The 18414-nt window shown below is 56.3% G+C and overlaps 1 protein-coding gene across 7 annotated transcripts; it reads left to right on the forward strand.

Annotated features, from left to right (window-relative positions):
* Positions 1-3034: 3034 nt before the first annotated feature.
* Positions 3035-18262, forward strand: CCDC120 (coiled-coil domain containing 120). 7 transcript variants are annotated; one of them, XM_023634221.2, is made up of 11 exons: positions 3035-3467; positions 11404-11503; positions 11671-11761; positions 11905-12038; positions 12664-12804; positions 13197-13476; positions 13829-13891; positions 14195-14369; positions 14494-14592; positions 15701-16615; positions 17112-18262. In XM_023634221.2, exons 3-11 carry the CDS (start codon positions 11713-11715, stop codon positions 17224-17226), a joined length of 1971 nt encoding a protein of 656 aa, XP_023489989.1. In that variant the 5' UTR covers positions 3035-3467; positions 11404-11503; positions 11671-11712; the 3' UTR covers positions 17227-18262. The 7 variants fall into 7 exon arrangements, with proteins under 7 accessions (XP_023489989.1, XP_023489992.1, XP_023489988.1 ...); XM_023634224.2 differs by having other exon boundaries at positions 3330-3467; positions 11404-11446; XM_023634220.2 differs by lacking the exon at positions 3035-3467 and adding an exon at positions 8481-8612.
* Positions 18263-18414: the final 152 nt, after the last annotated feature.

The following is an 18414-nucleotide window of genomic DNA, read 5'->3' on the forward strand; positions in this document are numbered from 1 at the left end:
AGGTGGAGCCTCAAGTGATAGTGGATTCTTCCCAGACCTTGAAACCTAATGGAAACTGCCCTGCTGGATTTCAAAATTACTTGGAACCAGTGACACCTTTTTCCCTTCCTTTTGGAATAGGAATGTCTATAACTCTTATCCTATGCCTGTCCCACCACTGCATCTTGGGAACAGATAACTTGTTTTCTAGTTTCACAGGTCCAGAGACGGAGAAGAATTTTGCCTCAGGGTAGGTTACACTCAGAGTCTCATTCATATCTGATTTAGATTATTTAGATGATGAGATTTGGAACTATTGAGCTGATGATATTAAAGTGAGATTTTGAACTTGAGTTGATGCTGTAATGGGTTGAAACTTCTGGGGGTATTGGGATGAGGTACATGTGTTTTGCATGTGGAGTGGATGCAGCTATTTGGGGGGCCAAAGAGTGTACTGTTGTAGGCTGAATGATGCCCTCCCCAGATTGGGATATGTACATCCTAATTCCTGGAACCTGTGAAGGTACCTTAGATGGCAAATAAATAAATAAATAAAAAGAAGAAGAAGAAGAGAAAAAGGACTTTTCAGTTTGCAGATATGATTAAGGCAAGGATTTTGAGATGGGAAGATTGTCCTGGATTATCCAGGGGACCCTAACTGTAATCACAAGTGTCCCTATAAGAGGGAGACAGAGGCAGATTTGACAGAAAAGAAGGCAATGCAACCAAGGAAGCAGAGATTGTAGTGATGTGGCCACAAGCCAAGGAATGCTGACAGCCAGCAAAAGAGGAAGAGGAAACAGATTCTCCTCTAGAGCCTCTGGAGGGAGCACAGCCCTGCTGGCACCCTGATTTCGGTCTTCTGGCCCCCAGAACTGTGAGAGAATAAATTTCTTCTGTTTTAAGCCACCGAGTTTGTGGTAATTTGCCGCAGAAGCCGCAGGAAGCTAATACAGATGGCTTGGGGGTAGATTTGGGGGCTGTAGGAGGGACTTAGGGGTATGCTTGGGGGTTACTGAGGACAGTTTGAGGACATAATTAGAGGCCACTGGGAAGTGTTTGAGTACAGTTGGAGTCATCAAAGGGAAGATTGAGGTGGGGTTGAGGGGTCACTGGAGGGTGGTTTGGAGGTGTAGTTGGAAACTGTGGGAAGATAAATGGGGGATGTTTACAGATAGCATTGGGGGCTATTATAGGGCACTTTAGGGTGTAGTCGGGAGTTCTTGGAGGGTGGTTTGGGTGGTATGGTTGGGAACAATTAGAAGATGTTTTGTGGGTGTAGTTGCATGTAATTGAAGACAAGTTCGGTATAGTAGTCATTGAAGAGTGATTTGGAGGTATAGTTTGGGGCTGCAGCTGTGGGACAAAGGGAAGGCAGTTAAGGGTTATTTAGAGGTAGAGATGGGGGCTCTTGGAAGGGGAATTTTAGGGGTGAGGTTTGTAATTGAGAGTAGTTTGGGGTTAGAGCTGGGCATCCTTGAAAGGGCACTTTGGGGATATTGTTGGGAGTTAAAGGGCAGTTTGAGGGTAGAGTGGGGGCTGTTAGAAGGAGGTTTGGGGATGAAGGTGAGGCTCTGGAAGGGTAGTTTAGTGATGAAGTTTGAGGATCAATAGCGTGGTTTTGGGATATAATTGAGGGCTGGTGGGTATAGTCTGGGATGCTGTTTGGGGGCCTGTTTTGAGGTCTGGGTGTCAGAGGGCTATTATGAGCTATAGTTGGGGAGCTATTAGTGAGTTTTTTGGGGAGTAGTTAAAGATCATTGGATGGAATACTATTCAGCAGTAAAAAGAACCACTGATACATGCTACTACATGGCTGATTATGCTCAGTGAAAGAAGCCAAACACCAAAAGTCCACATACTGCATTTATATGAAGTGCCCAGAAAAGGCAAATCTATAGAGACAGAAAGTAGATTAGTGTTCACCTGGGGCTGGGAATGGGAATGGGGACTAACTGTATTCAGGCATGAGGATCTTACTGGGAGGATGAAAATGCTCTAAAACTGGATTATGATGGTTGTTGCACACTTTGGTAAATTTACTAAAATAATTGAATTGCATGCTTAAAATGGGTGACTTTTACAGTATGTAAATTATGTCTCAATTAAGTTGTTTTAAGAAAAGATCATTGGAGGGTGCTTTGTAATATATTTGGGCCACTGAAGTATGATTTGGGGTGAAGGTAAGAGTCATTGGAGGGTTTGAGGGACACATTTTGGGCCACTGGAGTATGATTTGTGGGTTCAGTTGGGGGTTATTTGGAGGTACAGTTGAGGACTGTTGGCCGGTGCTTTGGGGATGGAGTTTGGATCAGTGGAGCGTGGTTCAGCGGTGGAGAGGTGTTGGAGGGTAGTCTGAGGTGCAGTTGGAGGATCACACATTGAGTAGTTGGGAGTATACGGGACAGTGATAGGGGCTGTTGGAAGGTAGTTTTGCAGGGGGTGGGGTTGGTCATGGAAGCTTTGGTGGGGGGGTTCATGGAACACGGTTTGGAGGTAGAGCAGGTGACTGTTGGAATTGATTTGGGGCGTAGGTGGGGGCCACGCCAAAGGTGGTTGAGAATGTTTGGGGCGGTGTTGAGGGCTCTTGGAGAACCATTTGGGTATCCATAGAGTATGGTTAAGATGGTACATGGGGAGTGGTTCGGGGTCAGTGGAGGGTGTTTTGGGTGCATATTGGGAGTAGACAGAGGGTGATTTGGAAGTGCTCTTTGGAGGTGAACGGTTTCAGGGCTGATTGCAGATGGTTTGGGGGAACTACTTGGAGGTAGTGGAGGCTAGTTTATTCGTACAGCTTGGGTGTCCATGGAGGATGGATTAGGGGTACTGCTTGGGATCAACGGACAATAATTTGGGGATACAAGTTGGGGGATGATGGTTGTTTGGGGTGCATTTGGGGCATGGAGGGTAGTTGGGGGAATTTACAGGTGTGGCGGCAGCTGACAGAAGGCAGTTCGGGGTATTTTTGGGGTTCTGTTGGAGGTTGAGGGGTGCCAGTCTGATCACTGAGGGGGCGTGGCCTCGGTAGGGGGCGCTCCGCCACCCTCGAGAAAGCGTGTGCGCACGCGCTCCCAGCTGGTTCGCTCCTGGCGCTCCCAGGGCAGGAAAATCGAAGACCCGAACTGGCGCCTGCGCACTCGGGCTTCGCCGCTGCTGTGGTCTCGCGCCCCGCCCCTGTCCCCCCTCATCCCCCACCCCAGGCTCGCGCTCCGCGGCGGCGGCGGCGGCGGTGCCGCCGGGAGCGGACGGACCCGAGTTGAAGGTGGGGGGCCGGGGTCCACCGCCCGCGGCCGAGCCGGCTCTCCTCTCCCACCCTCCCCGCGCCCCCCGTCTGGCCCCCACAGCTAACAGTGGCGCGGCCGACCGCGGCCCACGGGCAGGGCGGAGTAGGCGCGAGCCCGGGGACGAGCGGGGGCAGCGAGGGCGCGGCGCGCCCACCTCCGTCCCGGCCTCCACCGACCCCGCCTCCACCGCGGCGGGGACCCTCGGTGAGTAACGCCCGCCACGGGAAGAAGGGAGGAGACAGGGCGGGGTGAGGGCCCGGAAACGCCGATGGGGGCCGAACCCGCGCGCGCACCCGCGACCTCTGACCCCGTGGTCTCACTCGGGACCCCTGCTGACCTGACTACATCTTGTTTTAGCCTCGAGCCCTGGCCAGTCTTGGCTCCAGGACTTCTGGTCTGACCCCTGACCTAACCATATTCTGGCCTGGCGTGATCCTCAACCCCTGTTTTGTCCTACACTCAGTCCTGACCCCAAACCCCATCCAGTTCTGGTCTCAGGATCCTTAGCCTGATCACAGATCTTTGCCTGACCCTGTTCCATCTCTGAAGCTCATCTTGCCTTGTCCTTATCACACCAGTTTCTGTCCTGATGCTTGACCTGTCTGTTCCCTAAACTCTGGTCCAGTCCCTGAACCCCTTCCCAGTCATGTCTTGTCCCCCTAACCGAAGTCTGATCCAGAGCTGTTCTAATTCCTGACCTCTGACTTCTGTACTTTCATCCCACCCTGTGCTGTCCCCCGGCCCCCTTCCCAGCTCCTGATCTCTGTCCTGGCTCACCACCTTTAGATGGTGCCCCATCTCCTGCCCCCAACTCTGTGCTGTTTCCCCATCTTCTCTTGTCCCATCACTGTCCTCATTTCTATCCTCATTCTGTCCCTATCTTTTCCTGTGCCTTACCTCCATCCTGAACCTGCTCTTTTCCCTATCCCCTCCCTTGACCCCTGTCTTGACCTGTTCTGGGTCACATGTTCTGACTGCTGTTCTATACTGACCCTGACCCGTGCCCTGCTCTTCTGTCCTCTGCTGTCCCCTACTTTTTCTCTGACTCTTGTCCCGAACCTCACTCCATCCCATCCCCTGGCCAGTGTCCTGGCTCCTTCTCTGTCCTGCCTCCTGACCTCCATCCTACGACAAGTCTGACACTGTCTTGTCCCCTACACTCCTTCCTGTCCTGTCCCTTCGTTCCGTCCCAACCCCAGGCCCCTGTCCTACTCCTTCCCATATCCCCCCACTCTGTTCAGAGTTCCCTCCTTCCTAACGCCCACTTTCCATCTCCTCTGAGCCCAGAAGGACAGGGGTCCCGTTGTACCCTGCCCCTGAATTTGGCGGTTCCGCTGTTCTCATTATCTCTGAAGTTCATTCTAAATGCTGCTCTTAGCATGAGCAAGAGCGAGTAGCTTTATGGGCCCTCTGTGGCTGAGGGTTTTTTGTGTGTTCCCCCCGCCGCCCCCCCCCCCGGTGATCTCACACAGAGCCTGCATGTCTCTCCCTGCCCCAGGAGGGCATGGAGCTGTTCTTGTGCCCCCCGCCCTCCCCGGGTGTGAAAGAACACCCTAAATTATTCAGTGACTCCCTGGGAGTCTGCGAGGTCTGGGTCATGTTTCCGCCTCGCTAAGTTGGGGGCTACCCCATGTCCCCGGGGGCGGGGGTGGTGAGCAAATATGTGGGGGTGGGGGACTCGGCTACGTGTGAATCTTCTAGGTCACATTACCCCCATCTCCTGCTCTTGATCCTGGGTGCGTGCTCCCTGCTTTCCTGGCCTGGAAAAACCCCATTCTAGGCTGGAGACTTCAGGGCTTGGTGGGGTGGGATGGGGGCGAGGTTTATCCCCCTTCTCTCAGCAGGAAGCAATACAAATCTTGGTGCTAAGTCCATCCCGCCTCTGTGGGACAGATCTGGGGTCGGGGGGAGGGGGAGTGTCACTGCATGTAAGAATCACGCCCATCCAGTAGTGACAATAACAACAACAAGGATAATACGAGATTGTCTCACTGTCTGAATCTCCTTGATTCTGAGGTGGACAGGGAGAATTTGACTAGCGAGGAGGAAACACATTATTCAATTATGTTTTGTTCCTGCATTTCTCATAGAGAGTAGTGAGAGTTTGAATAATGAGATCCCAGACCTGTCTCATTTATCTAAAACATTTATCCAAATCTATTAATAACAACACAAGCATCCCTCACTGTCACAATGTATTTGGTACCCAAGTTCTGAGTAGGAGAGTTCAGATAGTTCAGACGGTGAAAGATACCAAGTTATCTGAAGGTATTTTGATTTTGCATTTTACACAGTGAGTAGGGAGAGTTCAGATAATGAGGGATAATGGCTGTAACTCAAAAATGTATTTAGGGCCGGCCTGGTGGTGCAGTGGTTAAGTTCTCATGTTCTGCTTTGGTGGCCCAGGGTTCGCTAGTTTGGATCCCAGGTGCAGATCTATGTACTGCTTATCAAGCCATCCTGTCACAGGTGTCCCACATGTAAAGTAGAGGAGGATGGGCACAGATGTTAGCTCAGGGCCAGTCTTCCTCAGCCAAAAAAAAAAAAAAAGGAGGATTGACAGCAGATGTTAGCTCAGGGTTAATCTTTCTTAAAAAAAAATATATACATACATATATATATATATATTCAAATCTACTCATTCTCCTGAGCTCCAGTGGCAAAAGTTGAGATAGTAAGGGTACTGTGTTGTGTAAACAGATTTGGTTTCTGCATTTTGCCTGGTGAGTAAGGAAAGCTCAGAGAGTGAGGGATACAGTTCTTCCTCAAAAATGTATCCAAATCCATTCAGTTTCTGTATTTGGATAGTGAGAGTTTGGACAATTTACCTGAATATATTTGGTTCCTGCATTTTATTTTTGGTGAGGAAGATTGTCGCTGAGCCAACGTCTTTGCCAGTCTTCCTCTGTTTTGTGTGTGGGACACCACAGCAGCATGGCTTGATGAGCAGCGTGTAGGTCGGCGCCCGGGATCCGAACCTGTGAACCCCAGGCCACTGAAGCAGAGCCTGTGAACGTAACCACCATGCCGCCAGGCCAGCCCCAGGTTCCCATGTTTTTGATGTTGAGTAGGGAGAGGTTGGATAATGAGGGAAAACAGCCTTGTTTCAAATATGTTTGGTTTGACGAGTAGGGAGGGTTCCATGTCTGGGTAGCAAGTAGGGAGGGTTTGGAGGCTGAGGGATACCAGCTGTCTCTCAAAAATATACATATACATATGGAGAAATATTTGTAATTATGAAAGCCAGTACATACTGAGCATTTACTGCAGGCCAGGCATGGTCCTAAGCAAGCTTTAAATGTATTAACTCATGCTCACAGCACCTCTGTGAGGTACATATTCTTATCGTCACCCCCATTTTACAGATGCGGACATTCAGGCACAGAGGTTAAGTGATTTGTCCAAGCAGTCACACAGCCAGTAGGTGGCAGAGCTAGGTTGAATCCCTGACCCACCACTTGCTACCCCTACATGAGGCCGGGTGAGGCTCAGGTCCTGGCTGGGGTGGGGCTTAGAGGTTGGCTGTCTTCTAGGCTGTTAAAAGTCGTGGGCCAGGGCAGTGGTGTGTGTGGGTGCCTCTGCCCCATCTGTCTGCCTGGCCCGAGGGGCCCTTACTCTCCTCTCCTCACTCCCGCGCGCCCTCCACCTGCGTGAGTTTATTATTGTCGTCATTAACAGTCATTAATGACGTGGTGCGAGTTACCATGCACTTTGAAATGCCTTCCAAAGTTCCTTTCGCCTCTGTCGGCTCTGAAACCACCGTGTACCCGTTTTACAGATGAAGAAGACTTGAGACTTAATCTTCATTGCCAGCCTGATGCCCTTGTCCCTCTCGGCTCTGATTTTATAAACATCCCTCTTCCCAACATCCTTGGTGTCCCACAGGAGGCAGGAGAGGCCATGGCTGAGAGGACACTCCCCACCAACACCCAGCTGCCCACCTTATGGCTACCGCCTCCACCAGCCCCAGGCAGTGAAGCGGGGGGAGAAGGGGGGTGATGAAAGGGGCCTTTGTGTCCCATGCCAGAAATCTCACACCCAGGAAGAAAGGTGGGCAGGGTGGCGGGAGGCCACAATAGCGTGTATGTGGGGCGTTGCTGATCCAGTGAGCTCCTCTCCGGACTTGGCCCGCCTGCCAAGCAGAGAGGGAGCTTTCCTCACTCTGCTTTCACATCATGGCGTGGGCTGCCGCAGGGACCTGGCTTGGGCTTGGGCCCTGAGGTCACAAAGTAGATGGTCCCAAATGGAGTACAGGCTGTGTGGTGTATGCCGGGACAGGCCCAGAGCTCGGGTGGCGGTGTGGGGAAGACAGTACCTCAGGGGGACTCAGAGCCCTCAGTTTCCTTGGCACCTGTCCAGAAATGCCTCGGGGCAGGGGGGTGGATGGGGGAGACCCAGCCTGGACGTGAAGAAGCGTGAGCCCCCTTTCCCACTCCTCCTCCCTTGCGGGAGGAGCCTCTGTCGGCCTCCACTGCAGGAGCCAGCCCCCCGACTTCTGCTTCTACCTGCTCTTATGCCTCTGTGATCAGAATCAGGCCTCTTCACCTCCCCGAGCCGCAGCTTCCACATCTACAGGCTGGCTCTGAGGAGCTGGGTTGGTGCCCTCCTCCCAGGTTTGTAGGGATCTGGAGGGCTTGAACCACATGTGTGTGTTGTTGGTTTGCTAGGATGATTTCTTCTGGAGCTGCAGAAGGTGGTAGAGTCTTGAGACCTGGTCTCTCCTTAGAAAAGTTGACCCCCTCTCTCCCAACTTGGGCAATAATCATCCCAGTGAGGGTGGGACTTGCTCTAAGACCTAAGACCTTCTCCCAGCCCTGCCTTGCCCCGGGAGGGAAGGGTAGGGGCCTCAGGAATGTGATGTGTGCTGCCAAGAGACACACACCCAATTTACACCCAAGACCTCCTGTGTGCCTAGCAGCTCCCCGGCTCTCTGTCCCCCAGCTCCTAGGTAGTACCCTTGGCTGGGCCAAGTCTGATCTGGGAACTTGAGCGGCACCAGAGTCAGCTGCCGCTGCCACGACCCTTAGCCCTTCTTCCTCAGTCCTCTGCTAGGCAGTGAGGGGGGAGGTCCAGGTCTTGGCCATGTTGGACACCCTGAGGGGACCTGGCTTCCGGACTGCCCCTGAGGGTAGCCCGAGCCCTGGTGGCAGGCAGGCAGGCAAGGGTTAAAAGGTATGGGCCTGCCCAGTCCCTGGCCAGGTAGGCTGGGCCATTGCCTAGTGGGAGGCGGCCTAGGCATCCGCCACTGCACTCCCCGCTCACTGCCACTACCAGCCGGAGCAGGGCCTGGTCAAGACAACTGTTTTTTTGAGGTACCCAAGGCCACCCCACAGCACGTCTCTGGCATTGGTGAGCACCTGGGAGCAGTGGGTCCAGGGGCGGGGGGTGTGGGAGGAGGGGCTAGGGTATACTGAAGTTCCCTGCAGGAGAGAGCCAGGTCTATGAAGAGGGACAGCAAGGAAGGGGGCCCCGAGGAGAGGGGTGAAGCCCAAAACATCCCATTTCCTTTCCTGGCATGAAGCTGATTTCTTGCCGGAAATGGACGAGGAGAAGGGATGGGGGAAAAGAGAAGCCAGAATCCCCCTTCTCTGTTCCCCGCCCTTCCTCTCCTCCGTCCTCCCCTGCATGAATAGCCTCTGCCCTCCCTCAGCCCAGTCCCCAGGAGAGCCCAGACTGGGCTATGGAGAAACTACTTGCCAGTACCTGCCTGCCAGCCTCCGACCTGTTCACCTAGAGTGGGGGCAGGGGGCCTCTAGGGCAGCGTAGGGAAGCATCCCAGACAGGGGGAGTTTGCATTTGCTCAAACCATGGCAGGATGTGGAAATGGGGGTCCCACTGAGGGTGTTGGGGTGCCACCCAGGTGAAGCGTCTTGGTTGTAAACAGTCATTACAGCCAGGAATTTCTTTCTCGGCTGTGGTGTCAGAAGGGCAGACCTGAAAAACCTGCTGGGCCCGCCTCTGGGTGTGGGGGGTGCCCTCCACAGCTCTCCTGCTGCAGCCCATCCTGGGACAGGACAGGGCACAGGGTCACCAGTGGGGAGCCCCAGGGGCTGGTGTGGGGGTGTGTTGGGCAGGGGGCTGCTGGGGTCCCCCTTCTCACCATCTCCAGGTGGGGATGGGGCAGCCCCAGGCCCCAGGGCAAATGTGCAGAGGGCAGCTGAGCGGAGGCAGATTTGGGAGCCGAGTGTGGGGGTGTGGGGCGTTGACCCTGTGTCTAGCCTGCCCAGTGACCCCATGACTCAGGCCCTAGCTATGTCCCCGAGGTCAGACTGCCAGGGTGGAGTCGGGGTTCCTGTTTGGACCCCGTGTTGACTTCCAGGAAGCCGTGAGCTCCCAGAGAAGGAAGGCTCAAGGCAGCCCAGTGCTGGATATGGGACCACTCCTGGTGAACGGGCCCCCTAGGGCAGAGTTGAGGTTCCTGTGGGGGCGGAGGAAGGTTTAGGGGAGCCCTGGGAGAGTTCCTCAAACCCAAATGGGGACTGGGGAAGAAGGGGCCCCAGGAGCCGAGGGGCAGAGGAGGCTGAGCTGGGTCCTTGAGGAAACCCTGCCACACTGGGCACTGTCAGACTTTGGAGGGTGGGCGTGTGAGCGCCTCTGCAAAGCCCACACTGCTGCCTGGGCGTGTGCAAGGGCTTGGACTGGTCTCCAGCCCTGATGTTGAGGATGGGGAGCCACTGCTTTGTGGGGGCGGTTCAGACCCTGTGGGACGGGTAGGAGGACTGCCGAGAAACTGGTAGCAGCATATTGGCTGCTTGGCCACATCCCCAATGTATAGATGGGGACGGGGCTTGAACCCGTGCATCCTCGGTTGCCTGGGTCTTCCCCACACCTAGCCACCGTGACATGACAAACTGGGGATTTCAAGGTAGGTGAGACTGGGACCTCTGTAGCCTCATGAGGCCTTCCTTGTTGCCTGCTACTGAAGTCAGGCCAGGTGGCGGGAGGTGATGTCACCTGGCGGCCCAGCTGGGGACCGAGCAGGATGTAGGAGGGCAGGAGCAAACTCCAGAGGAGGGGACGAGGGCAGGGCTGGCGGCCAGCCAAGGCAGGCTCCATGGTCAGCCAGGGCGTCTGGGGGCAGAGAAGGATGCAGAAGGCAGGCAGCTTGTTATCTGTAGCTGCGGACTTTGCCACTCACAGTCCCGGCAGGGTGACTTCCCTGGGGTGCTGAGGCTTGGGTCCTGAGGGGCCAGAAGGGTCCGGGGCCAAGGGAACAGTCTCCCTGCCGCACAGGACCACAGGCTGGAGTTGGGATAACAGACCCACGGATCTGGGCTTGATCCCTGGCTCAGCTCCCTTGTCATTCTTTTTTTTGGGGGGGGAAGATTAGCCCTGAGCTAATATCTGTGGCCAATCCTCCTCTTTCTTTTTGCTGAGGAAGACTAGCCCTGAGCTAACATCCTTGCCCATCTTCCTCTGCTTTATATGTGGGATGCCTACCACAGCATGGCTTGCCAAGTGGTGCCATGTCTGCACCTGGGATCCGAACCAGCGAAACCCAGGCCACCGAAGCGTAACGTGCAAACTTAACCGCTGTGCCACCGCACCGGCCCTCCCTTGTCATTCTTTCATGCACCTAGCAGACGTTCATTGAGCACGTGCTATGTGCACAGAAGTGTTAGAAGTGCCAGAAATACTGATGAAAACGGGACAGATGCATTTCCTGTCCTCGTGAATGTATGAAGAAGGCACAGTCTCTTGTTGGACAGCAGTTATGAGGGGATGTAATGCTGGGGCCCCCTCTGGAAGTGACATTTAAGCCCCAGAGTGAGAACCAGGGACTGGAGTGGTGAGAGGGGAAAAGAGCACTCCAGTCAGCAGCCACAGCCTGGGCAAAGGCCCTGAGGCCTGGGCGCTCCTGAGGAATTGTGGGAGTTGGAGCAGCTCTAGTGAGGGAGAGTGTTGGACCAAAGGGGTGGCCCGGGCTGCATCCTTAGTGGTGTGCAGGCTCCCTCCCCTCTCTGAGCCTTGTTCTCCTCATCTCTAAAATGGGGGTAATAATCATCACAGACCTGTCACAGGGTGGTCGTGAGGATTCAATATGGCATAGAAGGTGACTGTTCCAGGCAGCCAGGTGCTTAATAAATGCCCACTGTTGTTATACTTGGATGAATCTGTACCATTACTTCTCCCTCCCCAGGCAAGACTCCTGACGGTGACCCATGGGCCTCTGAGGAGGCGTTGTAAGTCCGCCCGGCTTCCCACTTGCTGTACTCCCACTCAATGGGAAGGGAACCAAGGTACCAGGGCCAAGTGGGTCCAGACATTGGCACCGATTCTGAGAGGACAGGCCAAGCAGGCGGGTGGAGTCAGGGTACCCCGTATTCCCAGCCGGGGTGTGGGAAGCTGGGTAAGGGGGGCGGTTGAGGGATGTGCTTCCTTAATGGCTCCCGTGCATCGCTACCAGGCCTTGTCCAGCCATCAGCCCCGGCCTCTTGACAGCACCAGGATGGAAGTCAAAGGTCAGCTGATCAGCTCTCCCACCTTCAATGCCTCAGGTCGGTGGCTGCTTTCCCCTCCCGCTGCCTCCTCCTCTGCTCTGAGTCACCGCATGTCCGTTTGGGAAGGGTTGGCCCCTGGCCTCACAGCTGCTCCAGGATGTCCTGGCTGCTCCATTGATCTTTGCTCCCTGTGTGTCCAGCTGCCCTGTTTGGAGAGGCCGCCCCCCAGGTGAAGTCAGAGCGTCTGCGGGGGCTGCTTGACCGGCAGCGGGCCCTGCAGGAGGCCCTGAGCCTGAAACTTCAGGAGCTGCGCAAAGTGTGTCTCCAGGAGGCGGTGAGGCCTGGCCCTTAGAGCCTCGGGGAGGGGGTGAGGAGCCGGGGCCCCTAGGCAGGCAGCCTGGCGGGGGGTGCTGAGCTGTGGACTCCCTGTCACCCTCCAGCTCCTCACAGCTCAACTAGATGTCTTGGAATCAATAAAATATGGCAGGGCAGGTCCACAATCCCCTATCAACAATTGGAAATGCAAAAAAACCTCAAAAAACAATAGTTAGTTCCAAAATTCGGCAGTAAAACCAGACCTGAACTGACATGAGGTGATTTATGGTTTTGATTTTCCCCTCTTGGTGTAAATGTCCACAGTTTGCCAGAAATAATAATGTGGTTCAGAGCCTGCAGCCCCAGGCCCTGAAGGGAGTGTTATAGAATATGCAGCGCATAGACTGTGTCACCTTTATATGCCCCCCCTGCCTCCCATGGCCACCGCCCTGGGGATTTGGGCCATCGGGGGGCTGCGCATCTGCCCAGTGGAGAATTGGGAGGAGAAAGAGAACTAATAGGCATGGGCGCTCAGCAGCACTGGGCTCCTCAGAGGGCTTCTCTAGCTTCTGGGTCATTACTGCTTTGCCCCATCCCTCCAACTAACGCTTGGTGGTCTCTGATCCCTGCCTCCCACCGCCCAGGAGCTGACTGGCCAACTGCCCCCTGAGTGCCCACTGGAGCCAGGTGAACGGCCTCAGTTGGTCCGCCGGCGGCCCCCTGCAGCCCGAGCCTACCCTCCACTGCACCCCAACCCAGCACACCACTCCTTGTGCCCTACTGAGGTGAGCAGATGGGCATGGAGAGCAAGATGGGGGCGAGATGGGTCCAGAGGAGGAGGAGCCTGGAGGAAGCCGTGGGCAGAGTGGGGGTTGCGTCCAGGGGAAGGAGAGGCTAAGGTGAGAAGGGACCGGGCTGGAGGGAGGTGGGTTCTGGGTCTGAGGGAGGATGCTGGTCCCTAACCATCAGGATAAGCCTCTCACCCTCTGGAGGATGAATAGGCCCAGCTTCTAATCAAGACAGACCCTGCTCCCAGAAGGAATAAGGTCCACCCCAGAATAGGCTGTCCCCAGGAAGAGCAGGCCCCGTCTCCAGTGTAGCTCTGCCACCGGTGGCCTGGTCCCTGTGCCACTTCCAACATTTGGTCCTGTCCGCCCCTGTTGGGTGGGCCCTGTAGGAGCTGGCTCTTGAGGCCCTGGAGCGTGAGGTGTCAGTGCAGCAGCAGATTGCGGCCGCTGCCCGCCGCCTGGCCTTGGCCCCCGAGCTGAGTGCCGAGCAGCGCCGACGCCGGCGCCAGGTGCAGGCAGACGCGTTGCGGAGGCTGCATGAGCTGGAGGAGCAGCTCGGGGACGTCCGGGCCCGCCTTGGCCTCCCAGTGCTCCCGCCACTGTCCACGGGGCCAGTTATCACCACCCAGGGAGTGTGCCTGGGCACGCGCCTCGCTCAGCTCAGCCAAGGTGAGCCAGGCCCCATCACCTCACCAGTGAAAGTGGGAGAGTGGGCACTGGCTAGGGGACGTGGGAGGGGTGGGGTGGGCGAACAGGCAGTGAAAAGTGGGAGGCAGACAGAACTTAAAGGACCGACCACTAAGGGAAGTTGTGATAAATTGGCTGGGCAAGGGTGAGGCCACTGGGAACTGACCACAAGGCTCCGGGAAAGTGAGGAGCCAAGCCTCTGGTGGTCTTGAATCCAGGTAAAGGTGGGCTCTGGGGAAGGGAGCAGGGTGAGGAGGAGGCTGTCCAGTGGTGTAAGGGGACGGCACCCAGGCCGTGCATTGATAGGCCCCGGTCTCCCCCTTCTTGCCCCTAGAGGATGTAGTTCTGCACTCGGAGAGCAGCTCCCTCTCAGAGTCTGGGGCCAGCCATGATAATGGTGAGGACCCCTATCCCCCAAACCCACCCATCCTTTGGGGCTCAGCCCCTCCTCTCCCTCTTTAGCTCCTCCTCAGCCACGCCCCATCCTCCTGTGGCTTCCTCATCTTCTTCGACTCACCCCACCCCGCCTGCCCCAGTTCATGCCTCAGTTCCTGCCTCATCTCTTAGCTCTTCCTCAGCTGGCTCAGCCCTGCCCAGCCCTCTGCCCCTCCCTGCCTCCCTAGCCCCTGCCCTTTGCTTTGCCTACAACCTGTTGCGACCCTCTCATTGAATTCTCCCCCACTTTCTCCCTTCCACCCAGAGGAGCCCCGTGGATGCTTCCCTCTGGCCGAGCGTCCCTCGCCACCCAAAGCCTGGGACCAGCTGCGGGCGGTGTCTGGGGGCAGCCCTGAGCGACGAACCCCGTGGAAACCATCCCCATCAGATCTTTATGGGGATCTGAAGAGCCGGCGGAACTCTGTGGCTAGCCCCACCAGGTGAGGGTGAGCCCCTTCTCCAGGAGCCAGGAGCGGGATCTTGAGCCTGGGCTGGCAGGAGGGCCTCCTAGTGGGTACGGTCTCTAACCTGGACCCCCACCTGGGCCTGCTCGTCTCTGTCTAGCCCCACACGCTCGCTGCCCAGGAGTGCCTCCAGTTTTGAGGGGCGAAGTGTGCCTGCCACCCCTGTCCTCACCCGGGGCGCTGGCCCCCAGCTTTGCAAGTAAGGGGACTCTGAGGGTGGCTTTGAGGACCAGAGGAGGGAACCGTCAGTTCTAACTGGGGGTGTTGGGGAGAGCATTCTCAAAGGGTGTGGGACGTGAGAGGCTGGGTTTTGAAAGGTGAATAGGATTTGTCTTGGTGGAGAAGAAGGGGGTGGGAATTTGGGGCAGAAGCATCAGAATTTGAGTGTGGGCTTTTCTGTGCATTTTAGACAAGTCATTTCCCTTCTCTGAATCTTTGTCTCCTCATTTGTGAAATGGGCCTCATAATACGTGCCTCTGAGAGACACTGTAGGCATAATAAGTTCTGGTTGACATGCACTGAGTGCCTGCTGCCTGCTAGGAATCAGGGCTTTGCCTGGTGTCAACCCATTTAATTGTCACAAGATCCCTGTGAGGTAGGTGCTACAGTTAGTCCCATTTTATAGATGAGGAAACTGAGGCCCAGAGAGGTCAAGTGACTTGTTAGTAAACTGAAGACCTGGTATTTGAACCCAGGCAAGGCGACTCCAGAGTTGGTGCTTTTAGTCACTGTACCTTACTGCTGCTTAAACAAACACTCCCTGGGTGCCCCCTTTTCCTGGGCTGTGAACAACACAAAGTCCCCATCCTTGCGGCACTGTGTCCTGTGAATGGGGCTGTTGGAATGATAGTTTTGGGTGGTTCATACGCACGGGGCCTCGGAGACTTCAGGAAGGGTCTTGAATTCCAGGCCTGAGGGTTAGGGCCTCATGGTGGAGGAGGTGGGGAGCCGTGAGAAGTGCCTTAGCAGGGGTGAGGGGTCCGGGTGTTAGGAAGAGCCCTCTGCTGGGCCCCTCCTCTGCTGGCATTTCCGCTTCAGCCCCGCACACACTCACCTCTCCCTTGGAGCTGACAGCCCCAGGCCCTCCCATTCCTTTTCAAGCCCTGGGCCCCCCAGGCAGGGACAGAACCTCTGCTGTCCTTTACATGCCACCACCTGACACCTTTATACACACAGTTGCTAATCCTGGGCCCCTTTTGGAGATGTGGAAGCGAAGGCTTGGAAAGAGGTGGGGTAGGGAGGGCACTCAGCCCGTCTGCCTGATATTTCTGACCCTCCTCCCATTACCCCCGCCTCTGCGCCCCTAGACCCGAAGGTCTCCATTCTCGCCAGTGGTCCGGCAGCCAGGACTCCCAGATGGGCTTCCCACGGGCGGACCCTGCCTCCGACCGCGCCTCCCTCTTTGCAGCTCGCACCCGCCGCAGCAACAGCTCCGAGGCCCTGCTAGTGGACCGGGCAGGTGGTGGGGGAGCCAGCTCCCCACCTGCACCTCTGGTTCCCCCTGCCACTGGCCCCCCGGTCTGTAAGAGCAGTGAGGTGCTGTATGAGCGCCCCCAACCAACCCCTGCCTTCTCCTCCCGCACAACAGGCCCCCCAGACCCTCCCCGGGCTGCCCGGCCTAGCTCAGCAGCCCCTGCCTCCCGCGGGGCCCCCCGGCTCCCACCTGTGTGCGGAGACTTCCTCTTGGACTACTCCCTGGACCGGGGCCTGCCCCGTGGTGGCGGCGGGGCAGGCTGGGGGGAGCTGCTGCCCGCAGCTGAGGTCCCAGGACCCCTCTCCCGCCGGGATGGGCTCCTCGCCATGCTCCCAGGCCCACCACCTGTGTATGCAGCTGACGGCAGCAGCCCCCTCCTCCGCAGCAAGGACCCCCACACCCGTGCCACCCGCACCAAGCCCTGTGGCCTGCCCCTGGAGGCCACTGAGGGTCCAGAGGTGCATCCAAACCCTCTGCTGTGGATGCCGCCACCCACCCGTATCCCCCCAGCTGGTGAGCGCAGCGGCCACAAGAACCTTGCCCTGGAGGGGCTGCGGGACTGGTACATCCGGAACTCGGGACTGGCCTCGGGGCCCCAGCGCCGGCCTGTGCTCCCCCACATGGGCCCGCAACACCCACCCTTCCTCCATGCCCGCTGCTATGAGGTGGGCCAGGCGCTGTATGGGGCCCCCAGCCAGGCGCCGCTCCCACACTCAAGGAGTTTCACGGCGCCCCCTGTCTCCGGCAGGTATGGGGGGTGCTTTTACTGATGGGTAGGGGTCTCTTGAGGCAGATGGCAAAGGCATCCAGGCCAGAGAGCAGCTGGTCATGATAGCTAATGACTTGGACCACAAGAGAACTAGCTGCAGCCTTGGCCCAGGGTCTCTGGGCCCTGCCTGAGCTGCCTTAGTCCACGGGGTCTCGGTGGAGGGGTATCTTGGGCCCTGGTAGCAGTAGTTTTTTACAAAGCTATAGAAGAATTTTAATATTTTAACAGCCAGTGCATGTCAGCTGAAAATGAGCCTTGAAACCAGGGTGCTGGCAGGAAGGGACATCCCGTGTGCCTTGCCTTTCTCTTCCTCTTTTCACCATGCCCCACCCTTGCGAGCCTAAAGGTGCTGTCCTGTGCCTGCCTCCGCCTCTTTAACGAGCCTCTTTTCCTCTCTTTCTGTGTCTTGTCTGTCTTTTCCTCTCTTCTCTGTCTTCCCGCCCTGTCCTCCGGACTCCTGCTACCCCTTCTAAAGATACTACGCGGACTTCCTGTACCCCCCGGAGCTGAGCGCTCGTTTAAGTGACCTGACGCTAGAGGGGGAGCAGTCCTCCAGTTCTGACCCCCAGACCCCGGGGACACTGGTCTGACCCCTTCTGATATGCCCCTCGTTGGTCTGGGCATGACTCCAGTCTGGGGAGCACACAGCTGACCTCGCTGAGCCCTGGGGTGGGGTTGTTCTCAGTCCTGGGTCGGGGCGCCAATCAGATCTTCCAAGGCCCCTAGCTCCCTGTGGGTCCATGAAGGTGTCTGACACCCTGCTTCTCCTCTCACACTGTGCTGGGGACTGAGGGCCCTCAGCTAGCTTAAAAGAGGGGGGGATGGTGTAATGGGGACTCCAAGCCCCTTCCTCCATTTCTGTTTACAGTTGTGACTTAGGTATTCACTGTCTTCCCCCAACACTAGACGTTTTATGAAAGGGAAACTGTGATCTCGTCCTGGTTGGGTTCATTCCCGTCCCCGTGCCCAGCCTGTTCCATTTAGGAACCCCCTCCACAAAATGGACCACATAGGGTCTTAGGGCCCTGTTTGGGGCAGCCAGGATACTCCGGTGTGAACAGAACTCCCTGCCACCCCTCGCCAGGGCAGTTCTTGGGGAGGTGGGCTCTCTGCCCACATTTGGAAGGACTGAAGTCTGGGTGGGGGGCTTGGGTTCATTTTCCCACCCTCAGGGGTGCCTGAAGGAGCCCCAGTCCCTGTCTGCCTGTCTGTGCCCGCTGCCTCTGCCCACAGGGTGAGATAGCCCAGCCTTTGGCGGCAGCCTCCGCCCTGTCTATCCCCGATCAGGAGGCCCCGCAGGAGGGCCAAAGGGCAGAGCCATCGGATGTGTTGTGTCCTGGGATGCTGCGGTGGTGGAACCTGGCGTCTGGTAGATGCCAGTAAAATCCTCAGGTGACGTCTGGCCATGGGCTACGTCACGTCTTCCTTGGCTTTCTTTCCATCCACCACTTTTTAAACAAATCCACACAACCTGTGTTTTCTATGATACCTGTCTGTGACTTTCTGGAGCTGGGGGTTCCCCTGCCCCCTTTACCTGGTGTTAAACTTTTTTTTGTACCAATGGATCTGGGCCCAAGACACTACCCACACTGGAAGGGGATTTCTATAATAAATGTGTAAACTGAACCCATGTGTTGCTCTTCTATCTGCTTTGCCATAGGAGCCCACACCTATAGTTAAGACCACATATATTTTTATAACACCATTTTATAAACAGTAGAGCATTGTGGAAACAGCCTGTGATAATGTCATCTGCTTTGGCTTTACTTGCTTTATGA

Source organism: Equus caballus, chromosome X (genome assembly GCF_041296265.1).
Source record: "Equus caballus isolate H_3958 breed thoroughbred chromosome X, TB-T2T, whole genome shotgun sequence".
Classification (NCBI taxonomy): domain Eukaryota; kingdom Metazoa; phylum Chordata; class Mammalia; order Perissodactyla; family Equidae; genus Equus; species Equus caballus.

What these genes read in the sequence shown, in the direction of transcription:
- CCDC120 (XM_023634221.2), top strand. Translation starts at nt 11,713, where the DNA reads ATGGAAGTCAAAGGTCAGCTGATCAGCTCTCCCACCTTCAATGCCTCA. An exon ending in AAGTGTGTCTCCAGGAGGCG is followed by an intron (nt 12,039 to 12,663) that starts GTGAGGCCTGGC and finishes CCCACCGCCCAG; the next exon opens with GAGCTGACTGGCCAACTGCC. An exon ending in CCTCGCTCAGCTCAGCCAAG is followed by an intron (nt 13,477 to 13,828) that starts GTGAGCCAGGCC and finishes TCTTGCCCCTAG; the next exon opens with AGGATGTAGTTCTGCACTCG.